The sequence below is a fragment of the Sinocyclocheilus rhinocerous genome, unplaced genomic scaffold (assembly GCF_001515625.1).
Source record: "Sinocyclocheilus rhinocerous isolate Xijiao unplaced genomic scaffold, SAMN03320098_v1.1 scaffold362, whole genome shotgun sequence".
NCBI lineage: Eukaryota > Metazoa > Chordata > Actinopteri > Cypriniformes > Cyprinidae > Sinocyclocheilus > Sinocyclocheilus rhinocerous.
In genome coordinates, this window is record NW_015639507.1 from 24,107 (window position 1) to 40,520 (window position 16,414).

Consider the following 16,414-nt stretch of genomic DNA (forward strand, 5'->3'; position numbering starts at 1 on the left):
CTCTTCACGTTATTCAGAACCATTTAATTACTTATTGTTGTTAGTTATTGCTTTGAAAGTGAAAATTCCGCGAAACGCACACACGTTGCCGATTATCCAAACGTTGCTGCGGCGACTTCAATCGAACTGTTTTTCTTTCATGTCACTGTCGCGTTCTAACGGAACTTCTTAACTTTCACCGTCGCCTAGAAACGGATGTTATAATGTATCACCTTCAGTATTTTTCAGCATTTGTTTGAAATTCACGTTCATCAGCGTACAGGCTGAGTGTGTGTGTGTGTGTGTGTGTGTGTGTGGGGGGGATGTAGCCTGTTAAGGTTCATTACACGAAACGGGCGCCTTTTGCACTTTGAAAAAGTGATTTTAAGTACATTTCTTAAAGGTTTTAAACATTCCATCAAACTTGATAAAGCATTATTTAATGTTGACGAGGGACACCCTTTTCATGCAATGACCCAGATAAGAGCACATACATGTAAAATACTAGCTTCTTTAGATCCCCTTCCTCATACATCAAATTCACACATTGAAACTAACCATTTGAATGAACAGAACTAGATAAAAAGTTTATTTTTGGTAAGCGGAAAGATTCATTTTTGGAACGGAAGATTAAAACACTTCACTGGGGATTTATGGGTGTAAACTGATGTTTCTGTGGGTGGTCTGTGTTTCCTCCCACAGGAAATGATTGTCCAGATTGCTCCATGTAGGGGTTTTCTAATTGCCTAAACTACAGCACCTGACTATCCATGAACAGATATGAATATAATCATAAAACTGAAAAAAATCCTTGAAGAAGATAGAATAACTGTTAAATAACAGTAAACATAGCATTTTATCTTATCTTATGTTTAGGCTTATATATACAATTAATTATAATTTAATTAGAAATAATTTATTTAAAATATACATTTTTAAAAATATACATTTTATTTATTGCTGAATCTACCATATCAGAACATCAATGCATGGACTGTTGTGTAATTATGTAACAGACTCTCTCTGGGTTTGGGCGGACACAAACTCAAGCCCATTTTTAGTTTGTAGAAACTAACCCAGAGTTTTTCTGGAGCTGTGAAGGAAACTCCTCCTCTAACCGAGCCTGCATTCTTTCCTGGACCGTTTTCCCCCAAACGTGGGAGTCTGTGGAGAGAGTGAGTGTGTGTGGAGAAAAGGGGAGGAGAACAGCTGAAGACAAGGAGAGCAACACAGAACTTCAGACCAAAGTTTTCAGAAGATCTGTTGGTACGAGTACACAAGGTAAGCAGCATTTTGACTTCTTCAACAACAAAGTATTTCCACTCCTAATAATATAAATAATCATTTTAGACAAGTTTTACAGCCATAGAAGAATCTTTAAAGTGCCTAAAAGTTATTCAGAAAGCTATGGATGTACTGGTGCATGAAGAACCCAGACGGTCTTCATTTTTACTTTATTAATATATGAGAGTGAGACTATAACGATATGCTACAGAACCTACAGAGTCACATCAAGAATAAAAAAACAACAACTAAAGAATGTCCATATGCAAAAAGTGCTGAACCTAAGAACCACGGAAGAACCTTTATTATTATTATTAAGAGTCAAACTATTTATGTTCTCTGAGATATTCTTCTGTTTGTTTAGTCATATATACATAATGAAAATCCTTAGAAACCTTAGATAGAAGTAGAAATAAGATGCAACCAAACAGACTATAAGATTATGTAATCATTCTCACAAAACTGTCCAAAATGTCTTAATTAACCTCATGTGATCATTAACCTCATGTCCGTTCTGCTGTCCTGTCTGAGACATTACTGTACGATCTATGTACTTTTATGAGCAGTGAGTACAGCTCAACTGTGTTTACAGAGTAAAGAGCATCTTGGTAAAGTCTTGAATGGCACACAGGGCGACTAAAGCGAAATAACTGTCTGAATGTGTGCCAGGAACACATAACCAGCAGCTCCTGCATGTAAACATGGAGAGGTGGGGGCCGATTTAATGAAAACCAGAGTTGGGGAATGTTGACTAAATACGTAATTTTACGGCCACCACAAAGGACCTCTTGGTCTCTGGTTTGGAAAGAGATTCTCGTTTGCCCTGTGAGTTATTTTCACTGCACTGTCGTGACAGAGAGGGTGTGGAATCTCGGGATCTGCTTGTGTCATTCCCAATCTTCCTTCCCTATCCAGATCCATCACACAGTCCTTATTTATGAATGGATGTTTTGTTGATTTCAACCAGAAGTCTCCATTCATCTTATGGACAGAAAAGTCATGGAAGGTTTGTGATATAGCCATGTTTTGCGTCTTGGAAATGTGATGATGGAAAATCGTCTAGCAGTGAGGTAAAAACTCATTTATAGGTATGATGCCAGTGAAGTATTATTACAGCGCTTGAATCAAAGTTCACACGTAAGTCCAACATTTTTTTCCTGGAAAAGATGCTGTCAGCAAAAGGCATCATTTTGATGAAGTAAACATGAATATTTCTGGAGACCCTCTGTACATTTGGAATCATATACAGTAGCGTTCAAAAGTTTTGGGGTCAGTAAGATTTTTTTTAAAGGAATTAAAACTTTTATTCAGCAAGGATGCATTAAATTGATCAAAGGTGACAGTAAAGACACTTTTAATGTTACAGAAGATTTTCATTTCAAATTAATGCTGTTTTTTCTATTCAGAGAATCCTGAAAAACAAAACCTATCGCAATTTATGGAACAGGAATATGAAGCAGCACAACTGTTTTCAACACTGATAATTATAATAAATGTTTCTTGAGCAGTAAATCAGCATGTTAGAATTATTTCTGAAGGATCATATGACACTGAAGACTGGAGTAATGATGCTGAAAATTCTGATTCCCATCACAGGAATAAATGACATTTTAACATATATTCACATAGAAAACAGTTATTTGAAATTGTAAATAATGTTTACGGTTTTTACTGTATTTTTCGATCAAATAAATGCAACCTTGGTGAGCATTAAAGACTTGACATAAAAAATAAAAAAAAGACCAGTCTCAAACTTTTGAACGGTATTGTGTGAATAGGAGATGTATATTCACATGAGATAGAAACAGGAGATCTGTGTCATTGTGTTCGTTTAGTTTCATTCAAATCTGGAGATCAGACACAAACTGCTGCTGTTTACACAGAGATCCTTAACGCCGGACACATCAGAGGCTTTTCAGACACACTGATTAAATCCCAAATGATTCCTTCGTTTTTCTTTGTGAGAGGAAAGTTCTCAACCAGAACCTTTTATTCTGCATGCAGGATCCACCAAAATGGCGTTCCTCTTGATGTTTGTGACTGTTCTGCATTTGGTCACCCTGGCCATGCTTTTCATTGCCACCATGGAGAAGGTTAGTCGTAATTCACTTGCACAATCACTGCTGTAAAATGTATCTTGCCTATAGCTATTACAATAAAGAAACATCTGCCTCATGAGCAAATGCATGGAGTTCAGAGGTCATGCATGTCTGTCTAACAAAATATGTTCAAAATTGTAGGCTGAATTCTAAATATTTACTACAGTAAATATGTTTTAATGTATACTGTAGTGTAAATAATTGGAGATCAGGTGAAACATAATTTTTGCAAACTGAAATTTGAGAGTTCACATTTTTAAAAAGCATCTTCATTACATACTTCTAAGTTAGCATATTTGTTTGTAATTGATTTTTTCATTTATATATTTTTCATGTTCTATTATACACTTTTCTTTCATTATACACTTTTATTATTGTGTTTTATTGTTGTTTTTACACTTTCTTTTGCATTGATTTTGTACTGACCTGTGAAGCTCCTTATGTTTTGTATTTTTTATGTCTTCTTATTCAGTTTTATTTTTATATTCTATATTCTATATTTTAGATTCAACTTATTATTATTATTATTACAACTTATTATTATTATATTTTTCTAGTCCTGGTGGTCTTGGGGAGACATAGAGAACACAGATCTCTGGTATAAGTGCATCTATGAAAACGCCACAGAAACCTTGTTATGTGCTTCTGCCAGCGAGAGCGGTGGGTAACTTACACTCATAAACAGATTTTAAATAATCTATGGATTATTATAATCACTGGATTTAATTATGACAGTCCATGAGAACTGGTGGGTGTTCAAAAAAACTGCTCATTTTTTGCTGATTTGCAAAAAAAACCCTAATATTACCTATTTTGATGATTGAAATTGAAAAATATCAATACATTTTTTTTTTTTCAAATTATTTACATTAACAGCTTTAATGCACTTGCCAGATTAACAAAAGCAGTCAAAAGTTTTAATCACAAAAAGAATTCAAAATTACAATCTGCAAAGAAGTGGAAAAAGCTGAAATCAGGATTAGGCATAAAATAAAGTCTTCAGAATCATTCATACGTGTGAAAATCTTACTAGAATTGAACAAATAGTTGTAATCTGGCTCGGATGAAGACAGGAATCATGTCTTTATGGCAGTTTTTCTGTTGATTAAGTGACAATACAAGATGACTTCACCTTACAAATGGTTGTAAATGCAAAAATGCTATTTTGTGAGAAAGTGTAACGTGTTTAGCAAAACAGGCACTATTTTTTGGAATCTGCACCCAAAATTAGTAGTTAATGTCTTGTGAAGCAAAAAGCTGTGAAACAAATCCATCATTAAGACGTTTTTAACTTTAAACTGTTGCTTATGGCTAAAATACGAGTCCTCTATCCATAAAGTTGCACAGATCAAGCACCGTTTACAAGCCAAAACTGCTCTAAATAAATATGTGGGCTGATTTTGACATGAGAAGACAACAGGGGATGGACTATTTCACTGGAAGGAGTGTTATTATGGATTATGGATGGATATTTTGTCCAGAAGTAATGTTTTTGAATGTAAAAACCATGCGAACGTCATACTTGGACCTCAGACAACAGTATAAAATAAGTTTAAAAAAGCCTGTTCATGACCCCTTTAAAATTAAAATGCCCTAAACATGGATTTGTTTCTTGTAAACAAGCAGCATTTCGCTTCACAAGATGTTACCTGATGGACTGGAGTGGTGTGGATTACTTGTGGATTACTGTGATGTTTTTATCAGCTGTTTGGACTCTCATTCTGACGGCACCCATTCACTGCAGAGGATCCATTGGTGAGCAAGTGATGCAATGCTACATTTCTCCAAATCTGTTCCCATGAAGAAAACAAATTTTCAGCTAATTTTCATTTTTGGGTGAACTGTTACTTTATGCTTTAAAAAAAAAAACTGGAGTGTAAAAAAACTCCCAAACCTGGAAACTTTAAACCCGTCCTTTTTCCCCAATATTGAATATGTGCACGTGTCTTTGTATTATTATGTTTTTATGTATGCAAACTCTATAAATAAAATATTTTAAGCGATGACAACAGTAGTTATGATGTTTTAGGTTAGAGTAAACTTCTCTAAGAAAAATATTTCAGTGCAACTATGAATAAACAGAAAAGAACAATCGTACCACAAAAATGCTGCAGCTCAAGTAGGATCAACAAGTGTCCACTAGGAACTGGTCTGGTATCGAGTGAGTCATGGTGCTCTTTAAGTGGTTTACAGTAATGAGATTGAATCAGTAAAAACAGTTGTTACTCTAACAATCTGAACAGCTAATTTAAATACTTTAAATATTCAATTCAAACTGCTCTAATAAATTTGTATCATCGACGGTTTGGTTGACTTATTAGCATGGCAACATCCCATTGTACCGTGCATTCTCTGCTTTTAAAAGCACTGTTGATTCTGTCCAGGTACAAAATAAACATAAGCATGGCAGATAGACGGGGTGATTAAAGAGGAATGTGTGCATTAATGAGTTGCATGGAATTCCAGTTACTTGTACATGCAGAACCCAAAGGTGAGCTCAGCATACTTTCTTCAGTGGATTAAAACACTCATACACACAGGTAGCTCCTCTGCACGTGTCTAAGGACAATCTCATGTCCACGCAGATCGAGGTGTTTGACGTGAAAAGAGACCACTAGGCAGGTGTTGAGTTCCAGCCTTGCCCCCTTTTGACTACAGCTGGGAGGGAAGGATGGTCACAATCTCTGCTCCCCGGAGAAGACTGGCTCGGCTGGTAGAACCAGTCACGATAGCGAGGCCGGCGAGGCGGCGACAGAGACGTGTTTACTAAAGACACAATAAGGTCAGAGATCTAATATCAGCCTTATAATGCGAGAGGAAGTGGGCTGAGGGAGACCAGAACACGTTTTAGGGATGGTTTGCTGATGTTTTTCTGACTCAAGAAGCGGATTTGGGCGAAAGCTAAAAATGGGCAGATTGCAGTGATGACTAGTTGCTCACATTGGCTGGTGACGGGGAGTAATTTAACACCAGACAGAGAGAGGCCATTTAGAATGGGAGGAGATAGCAGCGATATGTCAGAACTTGACGGAAAGAGTCAATGGACTGAGGGTGTGTGAGTGAGACAGACGGCCACAGACGGGTAAGTCTCAGCTTTTAGTACATAATCTCTTCTTGTGAAGTATTACCATAAAACAGAAAGATTAAAATAGATTTTGACATCAAATAAGTAAAAAGAAGAACACTTAAGCACACTTTTAAAAAGAGCACTTATCACTTAAGTGCGAACTGAGTGTAAAGTTAAAATGTATAAAACTATTATACATCTTCATTTAATTGCAGATAATTAATAAATGCAGTTAAGTGTCCGAGAACATTACACTCAGTTCACACTGAAGTATATTCTTGAAAATTTAAAAACAACAGAAGTAATCATGAAATTACATATAAAGAAGTCCTAAGTGGGTCAAAAGCACTTTAACGTTCAGCCAGTTGCATTAATTGGCTGAACTTTAGAGTGCTTTTGACCCATTTAATACATATTTAAATGATTACTTGTTGTCTTTTGAAATATGGTTAACGTGTACTTCAGAATGTACTGACAATAATTTATGGTAAACTGAAATATACTTAAATATAATTTCTATTAAAGCTTGTATGTCATGTATTTAATTACACATTTGTAATGATGATGTTGCACAATATATTAACTTTAAAAGTAATATTGAATAACACACCAAACTTCCTGAACTCTCTTCAAGCACACTTAAATGGCCTTTTATTTTATTAATATTATATTACCCGCAAGTACAGTTGAGTTTTGAGGTACACTACAAGTGCACATTCAATACAATTAAGCACACCTCTTTTTTCAGAAGGGTGTTGACCAAATCAAATGAAAAAACTCTAATTGTTGTTGTTTTCCCTCAAGTCTGTATTCCAGGACATTTCAAAGTTCTCCAAATCTTCAAGGGACTAGGGAAATGATTCTACCATGGAGTATTCTCCTTTTTTGTTGGCTCTTGGTGTTTAAAAAGAGTTAAATATCTTCAACACATGAAGAAGAACCTCAACTATTGAATAATTCACCAACCTCCAGATGCCGGTTATTGTTTACATATCAACATGTAATTTTCCTCGGTCATTTTCCTTGTAGAAGAAGGATATCTCCAACCATCGTCGGACTCCAATCATGTCCAACTCTCAAGAGCAGAGCCTCAACGAGAACGCCGTCTTCGCTCCATTGACAGAGTCCAGTCCGGGCTTCTTGCACTGCGAGGAAGAGCGCTATTGTGTGGAAAGCCTGGTGAGCTCCGGTGCTGAGGCTTTCTACTCCAAACTCCACGAAGAACAAATCGGATCGTTCCTGTCCCCCGGTGAGGTGAACCAGATCTCCAGGTGGGCCGAGGACTATCATCAAAGTGATGCAATCCAGGAAGATGGAAATGGCGAGGTGGACGTTGGTTCTGATGGGGAGGATTTCTCTGGACATTATTTTCCCACTGAGTCCGACACTCCAGCTCCATGTTTGGAACTGGGATGGCCGGAAAGGACCATCTGGATGGACATGGGACAGATTCACGTCTACACCAACCCTCCTGCAGAACAGGCGCCCTCTATTCGGGAAGTCCTCAGGAGCCACCTACAAGGAGCCACTAAGGTAAAACCAGATCCTTGAAGCTAAAAAAAGATGTTGAGCTTAAAGGTGGGGTAAGCGATTTCTGGTAGCCAAGGTTGACATTTGAAATCACCAAAACAAACACGCCCCTACCCCAAAATGGTCTCGCCCCTATTTTGATAGCTCCGCCCCACACATACGTACGCAACCCAAACAAATCAAAACCAATGTTACACCGTGTATACACCAGACGCGGCGCGACAAAATACTATAGAACTCATTATAATCAGTGATGCTGTCTACACCATAGATATATATACATATCTATGGTCTACACTGGATGCGGCACGACACGACAAATCCCCGACAGAAAACTGCTGCTGCGTTCTATTCATGATGTATTGACACAAATTTCAAATGATTTTCAACGGTCGCTTTGTCACGTCCAGTGTACTAGACAGACTTTAGCTGTTGCGGCGCAGACTCGGGGTTACTCACCTATTGAGAAGAAACAAAGCAACCTCAGCGTCCGATCGCAGGCCTTCCGCTCCTTGAGTTCTCTCCAGCGCTGGAAAGCTGATTCGATATTTACATGGGTCCTACTTCTTGCCTTATTGCTTCTTTTGTTCCGCAGACGTTTCAGTTTTCTAAAGCGTTTTTGAAAAATCGCTTACCCCACCTTTAAGGGCCATTCACAACGATAACTATAACAATTAAAGATATAGTTTTAAAAATTGTTCTACATATAAAAGAATAGCAGATTCCACACCACAACTATAACGATAGCGGCACTGAGGAACGATATCCTTGGAATCACTTTCAAAACAAACAAATTTTTTTTTTCCCAGCTGATGAACCGTGAAAACATTGACAGCCAATCAGAATCCACCTCTGATCTAGAGCTGGAGCATTTAACGTAGCAGTCGACAATAATAAACAATTCACATAGTTGGTATTGTAGTTATCTTCATGGTTATCATTTTTGGTGTGAATGGGCCATTACACTGTAAATAATTATCATAATTTTAATGGTAAAAGACTGTAAAAATGCTACAGTAACATTACAGTACAGTAATTGGTTCATGAAAGGGTGAAAAACTGTAATGGTAAATTTTATTTTTGTAAGTGGGAAAAAAAACAAGCCATCTTATAATTTACAGCGAAAAACCATAAATTGACATTCCCTGTGTGACACTTCACATTTGATGTTTTTTCATTGAAATAATTGTTTCTTAGTTTTCTTATTGGTTATGTACATTTGGTTTTTTATGTTATGTCTTATGTTGTTAAATTCATGTTTATTGCTTTATTTATGTGTCATGTGTAACCAGGATGGTGTTTTATATTTGTGTGCAACTTCTATATACAATATATCTATATGCTATCTATATATTTCTATATACTGTATTAGTATTTGTTTTAGCTTGAGGAAAAGCTACTTGAGCTTTGTTCGTCGTGCAGTGTTTTTATGGTGGTGAAACAGATTTTAGTACTTCAGTAGGTTGGTATATTAACATTAAATTAGTTAATGAAATATACATTTTTTTTTTACTGTCAATTTAATTTCAATCTGTAAAACCTAAAGTGTTGCTACAGATTTTTTACAGTAATTTTCCACAACCACAGCTGCTGTTTTTTCTTTTTTTCTTTTTGGAATCATACATTTAACATCTTTTTTAAGAGTGTAGTTGGTTGAATGTATAAAGAGGAAACGATGTTAAAAGCAGGCAACTTTGAATGACATTTCATATGAAGATTCATCTGCAGGAAGTCTGCTAGAACATTTCCAGTAAGCATAGTTTTTTGCATTTGTGTTGGGCAGCTGATCGCCGTGGTAACGGATAAATTGTCGGACAACGCTGTGATTGATGACCTCCAAAATGCTGCATCACGGGGAGTTCCTGTGTACATCATCCTCAACAAAAGATCCGTGGAAAAGAACTGCTTTTCACCCCAGCTTCAACATCCGGTGAGTGGATATAGTAAGCTAAAACTAATTTAAAAAAAAATTTAAACTATTAAAACAATTTTTTCATTTGAAACAAAAACTTTAACTGAAATGAAATAAAATCTATGAAAATTAAACTTATTTCAGCTAATTGCCAAGACATAAAAATAAAGGTTCCAAATGGGGGGGTTTTGCAGTGATGTTATTGAAGAACCTTTTTTGGTTCCCCGAAGCACCTTTTAGTGAACAGTTCTTAAAAGAACTATTCTTTAGTGTGAAGAACATTTTAAAAATCTAAAGAACATTTTTTCACTATACAGAACATTTTGTGGAATAGAAATGTTCCATGGATGTTAGAAGTTCTTCTATAACTTTTATTTTTACATTTTTATTTCGTTTAACTTGATGTACTAACTAAAACTAAAACTGAAATAAAAATGTATAAAAAAATAGAAATATTTAGATGATAAATTAAAAACATTATAAAAATGACTAAAACACAAAATTAACTCAAATTAAAATAGAAAAAAAAGCAAATATATTCATAAAAACTAATAGTTTATCGATACTAAAATAACATATAATATAGTGATTAATGACTCGGTGTTCTACATGATTTTGTCCTGGTTTTCATGATAATATTTCAAGCCAGTTATGCAACTTTTAGACCACAAAACCTCCATGCACACCTTAACAGACTGAACTTTAGGCTGTTCCTCTAAACAAAAGACTCAGACACACCTTAGTGGATAACTCCGCATCTGTTAGCAAATGTTACTCTTCATCACAGAGTATATTCTCTTTCTGTCTCTGTAAGTATGAATGAGAAGAACTCACAAAGCAGTGATGAACAGGTTCAGCCACATTCATCTGGTGCAGATGGTTGCCGTGCGGTTGGGGAATGTTTGGGTTTAAATCTCTCCACATCTCTGAAACTTAACAGGAACTGACCTTTAGTTAAAAGTTTGGAATGCATTTGGAAATCAACCGAACAATCAGTTGATCTGTGCACCGAAGAGAAAAGGTTCTGAAACATTTGATTTTGCAATGTTGTTCACGTGAATCTCTTCCACATATTCCAGAATATTATGGTGCGCGTTCTTGGAGGTAAAACGTACCTGACGCGTGACACTAAGATAGTCGTCGGAGAACTGAAGGACAACTTTGTGTTGGTGGATCTGGAGACGGTGATGTTTGGGAGCTACAGGTAAAGAACGGTTTCATAAAAGAGCCCATAAATCAGCCAAGAAACGCATTAACTGCAGTTGAAGACTTGCTCAAGGGAACAAGGGTGGGGAACATTCTGGGATTTGAACCAACTTTTGGCTTGCCAGCTCATACCTTTAAATACTATAAGCCACACCACTCCTACATTATACAGACAATTAGAGAAATTAACAATTTGTGGGATAAGACTTGCTCAAGGGAACAAGGGTGGGGAACATTCTGGGATTTGAACCAACTTTTGGCTTGCCAGCTCATGCCTTTAAATACTATAAGCCACACCACTCCTACATTATACAGACAATTAGAGAAATTAACAATTTGTGGGAACAATTCGTTTGTCTCTTTCACAGGTGTTAAGGTACACTACTTTAAAAATTTGTTATTTTTTTTTGAAAGAAGTCTCAGGTTCACAGAGGCTGCCTTTATTTGATCAAAAATACAGTAAAACAGTAATGACTAATGACTGCTAGTTGACATGTAGTTGCAAAGTTCTTTATAGGTAGTAGAATGCCTAAAGTGGACTATCAAAATAAAGTATATATATTTATATATTTTAAAATGCAGTTTATTCCTGTGATGTCAAAGCTGAGTTTTCACTCTAGTCTTCACTGTCACATGATCCTTCAGAAATCATTCTATACATTTCCTATTATTATCAGTGTTAAAAACGTTAAAAAAGAAAGTTCAAAAGAACAGCATTTATTTTAAATGGAAATCTAATGTAACATTATAGCCTAAATGTATTTATTGCTAATCAAATGCATCCAAATGCACAAATATTAATTTCTTTAAAAAAATCTTATGGGCCCCAAAATTTTTAATGGTAGTGTAAATAAATAATGACTTGTTCGCCTAAAAACATTTACTTTCCGTCATTTTGTTTGAAATCCATGTGATTCCACACAAACACAATGGATTCACACTGTCAAGCACCAAAAGAACAAAGCAGCACTATAAAACTATCATAAAATAGTTTGTTTTGCTTTGAGACAGACAACGAGATTGGAATGATTCTGAAAATATATAAAAGTCCAAAAACGTCACATTCAAAGCAAGTCGTTGTCTGTTAAGAGACATGTGCGTTATGAAACGCCATGTTTGAAATATGTAGAAGAATGAGTTTTGAATTCCGCACGAGTTTTATGATGATACTTAGTTGTTTTGTGGGAGTTGTCCATCTTCTAAATCCTTTATAATCTCTTGATTTGTTGTCTTTGTCTTGATCAGTTTTAGCTGGACCGACGCTCACCTGCACCGTCAGCTCGTCACTGTTTTGAGCGGCCGGGCCGTTGAATCTTTCGATCAAGAGTTTCGGATCCTCTATGCTGCCTCGCTCCCAATCCCAGACGCGTGGAAAACTGGAAAACCAGCTACCGAGCCCAAAACATTTAAAAAACCACAGCCACTGAACATTAATATCAACAAAGTTGAACTCAAAGAGTTTGTCTCCAGTCCTCCACCTCCACCTACCGACAACCCCCTGGACTGGGAGGCGATGGGGGTCATCCAGAGATTCCTGGACAGCCCTCTAACTCCACCTGATGCTGCTGAGGTGCCGTTTCATCATCGACAGCTCCTGGAACGGCATCCGGGAAGATGGGAACCTCCCTACAATGACTTTAACAGCAGACTTCTGCCTGGGTATCAAGAAGACGTTAAGTAAGTAAATGCACACCTCCGACTTTATATGTGACGGTCACTGTTGCCAACTTTCGCGAGACAAATAAAGCAACCGCAGCTTCAAAAACATAATTTATTATCATCAATATTATTTATCATCAATTATTTATTACCAATAAATGAGCCCGCAACATATTAAACTGAAACTACCCTTTTAGAGAAATTAACAATTTGTGGGAACAATTCGTTTGTCTCTTTCACAGGTGTTAAGGTACACTACTTTAAAAATTTGTTATTTTTTTTTGAAAGAAGTCTCAGGTTCACAGAGGCTGCCTTTATTTGATCAAAAATACAGTAAAACAGTAATGACTAATGACTGCTAGTTGACATGTAGTTGCAAAGTTCTTTATAGGTAGTAGAATGCCTAAAGTGGACTATCAAAATAAAGTATATATATTTATATATTTTAAAATGCAGTTTATTCCGGTGATGTCAAAGCTGAGTTTTCACTCTAGTCTTCACTGTCACATGATCCTTCAGAAATCATTCTATACATTTCCTATTATTATCAGTGTTAAAAACGTTAAAAAAGAAAGTTCAAAAGAACAGCATTTATTTTAAATGGAAATCTAATGTAACATTATAGCCTAAATGTATTTATTGCTAATCAAATGCATCCAAATGCACAAATATTAATTTCTTTAAAAAAATCTTATGGGCCCCAAAATTTTTAATGGTAGTGTAAATAAATAATGACTTGTTCGCCTAAAAACATTTACTTTCCGTCATTTTGTTTGAAATCCATGTGATTCCACACAAACACAATGGATTCACACTGTCAAGCACCAAAAGAACAAAGCAGCACTATAAAACTATCATAAAATAGTTTGTTTTGCTTTGAGACAGACAACGAGATTGGAATGATTCTGAAAATATATAAAAGTCCAAAAACGTCACATTCAAAGCAAGTCGTTGTCTGTTAAGAGACATGTGCGTTATGAAACGCCATGTTTGAAATATGTAGAAGAATGAGTTTTGAATTCCGCACGAGTTTTATGATGATACTTAGTTGTTTTGTGGGAGTTGTCCATCTTCTAAATCCTTTATAATCTCTTGATTTGTTGTCTTTGTCTTGATCAGTTTTAGCTGGACCGACGCTCACCTGCACCGTCAGCTCGTCACTGTTTTGAGCGGCCGGGCCGTTGAATCTTTCGATCAAGAGTTTCGGATCCTCTATGCTGCCTCGCTCCCAATCCCAGACGCGTGGAAAACTGGAAAACCAGCTACCGAGCCCAAAACATTTAAAAAACCACAGCCACTGAACATTAATATCAACAAAGTTGAACTCAAAGAGTTCGTCTCCAGTCCTCCACCTCCACCTACCGACAACCCCCTGGACTGGGAGGCGATGGGGGTCATCCAGAGATTCCTGGACAGCCCTCTAACTCCACCTGATGCTGCTGAGGTGCCGTTTCATCATCGACAGCTCCTGGAACGGCATCCGGGAAGATGGGAACCTCCCTACAATGACTTTAACAGCAGACTTCTGCCTGGGTATCAAGAAGACGTTAAGTAAGTAAATGCACACCTCCGACTTTATATGTGACGGTCACTGTTGCCAACTTTCGCGAGACAAATAAAGCAACCGCAGCTTCAAAAACATAATTTATTATCATCAATATTATTTATCATCAATTATTTATTACCAATAAATGAGCCCGCAACATATTAAACTGAAACTACCCTTTTATCTGAAAAGCAAAAACAAGTTATTTTACAAAAATCAGCAAACTGCAACAAAGCAGGAACAAAACTCATCTCCAATCACCTGTGAGCAGAATAGGATTGGAGAGATGGAAAAGGAGAAAAACACAAGAGCTTCAAAGGGGAGCTGTAACATAGCCACATATTTTTAGCCTACTAAAATATTGGCTATTCGAACCAAATCTACTCTTAATATTAGTATAGGCCTACTTGTTTATTTATTTATTTATTTATTTTTTTTAAATTTTTACAGCCCGTGATAATTAATACATTACAAAAACATTATAGAAATTAGGCTACCTTATAAAGGAAAAAAGTCATCCCACTCCTCTACGTCTACTACTACTATATCATCGCTTGGATTACAGCGTCACGCGCCTTCTTTTTGAACGTGATTTTTCTTCAATCCCTCATTGAAGAAAAATCACGTTCAAAAAGAAGGCGCGTGCGGAGGGGGCGGAATATTTGACAAATTACGCTACAGCACTTATATTTTTGCACTGATTGGCTATTAACTGTGAGCAGACAGAGTGTCCATGCATTGGAGAATACAGTGAACATAAATGAAAAGAAACGAAGTTGCTTGTCAGGTTTTCCTAACAAGCAACCATATTTTTAAAAATAAGCCCAAAAAACCGCGACCCGGGATTTTTTCACGCAACTTTACAAAAAAAGAATCCCAAAGTCGCGTATAATACGCGGATTTGGCAACTCTGGTGACGGTCTCACGATTACTTAAAGGAAGAGTGCTCACAAAAATATGAGAAAACAACAACTACTACTAAGCAACTAAAAATAACTGGTAACTATATATTAGCTTTGTGTAACAAAAAATGTAAATATAAAATTATTAATATTCTGCAAGTTGTGATAACTTCAAAGACCACAATCCTGAAGCTGCTGTTTCCTGTTGTATTTCAGAATTAGGTCAAATATTCGCTCCAAAGGCATTTTCTGTACAAACTTTATTTTTACTCAGTCTTATCTCTTCACGTTTCAGGTTTAGTTCAATGTTTCTGTCAGATCTAAGGCATCCGGAATATCAAAGACCAAGGTCAGTATTCTCAAAAGGCTTTTCATATAATCTCATGTACAGATGCATTGTTAGACTTGTTTGAGTTTAACATACTTGGTCTTTTTCTGTTCTAGGCGACATTACTCTCCAGGAGAAATGCACTGCAATGAGGTGGTGAACAGGTAAATATTACAACCGCTCCAACACAGATATTCAGAAAGACCAGTGGAGTGAAAGACAAACAGGTAGGCAAATATTTGGATAGATGTTAACAAAAGTTGTGCTAATCTCTTTCATCCAAAGGCCTCCTCTGCAGATTCCTGACAGAATCACGTATCCTCTACTGAATGCTGAAAGTGAGGAGAGGTTTCCGCTGTACAAATCTCGCGCCCACCGAATGGACATGACATCAGAGGAAGAGCTGGGACCCGCTGCGAGACGAGAGCCTTACCAGAGGAGGGACAGAGCTTTAGGAGATACGATGAACCCTGAAGGAACCACACAAGCTAATTTTAAGGTATATGCTGCTATACATTAACATATAACAAACGTTCAGCTCTAAAATTTGATTGTATCAACCACATTCTGAGCTCTCATAAAATTGCATATATGCATGTCAAATAAATAATATGTTATGATATTATTATGCAATTGAATCCAAATAAATTCTATATTGATGAATTCATTTGATACTAAAGCAATAAAGCCTCAGTTCATGTGCTAAGCACATGTGTTAAAATGATCGCACCAGAGTTACAAAAAAATATTGTTTATATTTTTAACACAAATAAGTGTTTACATTTTGGCACATTCATAATTCAACCTACTGATGTTTCAAATACATTTAATAAAATGTTACAGGCCTCAAACTTTTGAAAAGTGTGTATATATATATATATATATATATATATATGAAGAGT

General features: G+C 36.3%; 1 protein-coding gene across 2 annotated transcripts in view; it reads left to right on the forward strand.

Moving 5' to 3' along the window:
• The first annotated feature begins 6,076 nt into the window (after positions 1 to 6,076).
• LOC107751172 (protein FAM83H-like) overlaps positions 6,077 to 16,414 on the forward strand; it is a 13,407-nt gene continuing 3,069 nt past the window's right edge. The window contains exons 1-8 of one of the 2 annotated variants that reach the window (XM_016566798.1): positions 6,077 to 6,444; positions 7,234 to 7,962; positions 9,743 to 9,889; positions 10,951 to 11,075; positions 12,323 to 12,754; positions 15,480 to 15,533; positions 15,629 to 15,676; positions 15,798 to 16,011. In XM_016566798.1, coding sequence (XP_016422284.1) covers positions 7,495 to 7,962; positions 9,743 to 9,889; positions 10,951 to 11,075; positions 12,323 to 12,754; positions 15,480 to 15,533; positions 15,629 to 15,676; positions 15,798 to 16,011 — 1,488 coding nt within the window. In that variant the 5' untranslated portion in view covers positions 6,077 to 6,444; positions 7,234 to 7,494. The remainder of the gene's footprint in view (positions 6,445 to 7,233; positions 7,963 to 9,742; positions 9,890 to 10,950; positions 11,076 to 12,322; positions 12,755 to 15,479; positions 15,534 to 15,628; positions 15,677 to 15,797; positions 16,012 to 16,414) is intronic. The other variant, XM_016566799.1, reaches the window with a different exon arrangement.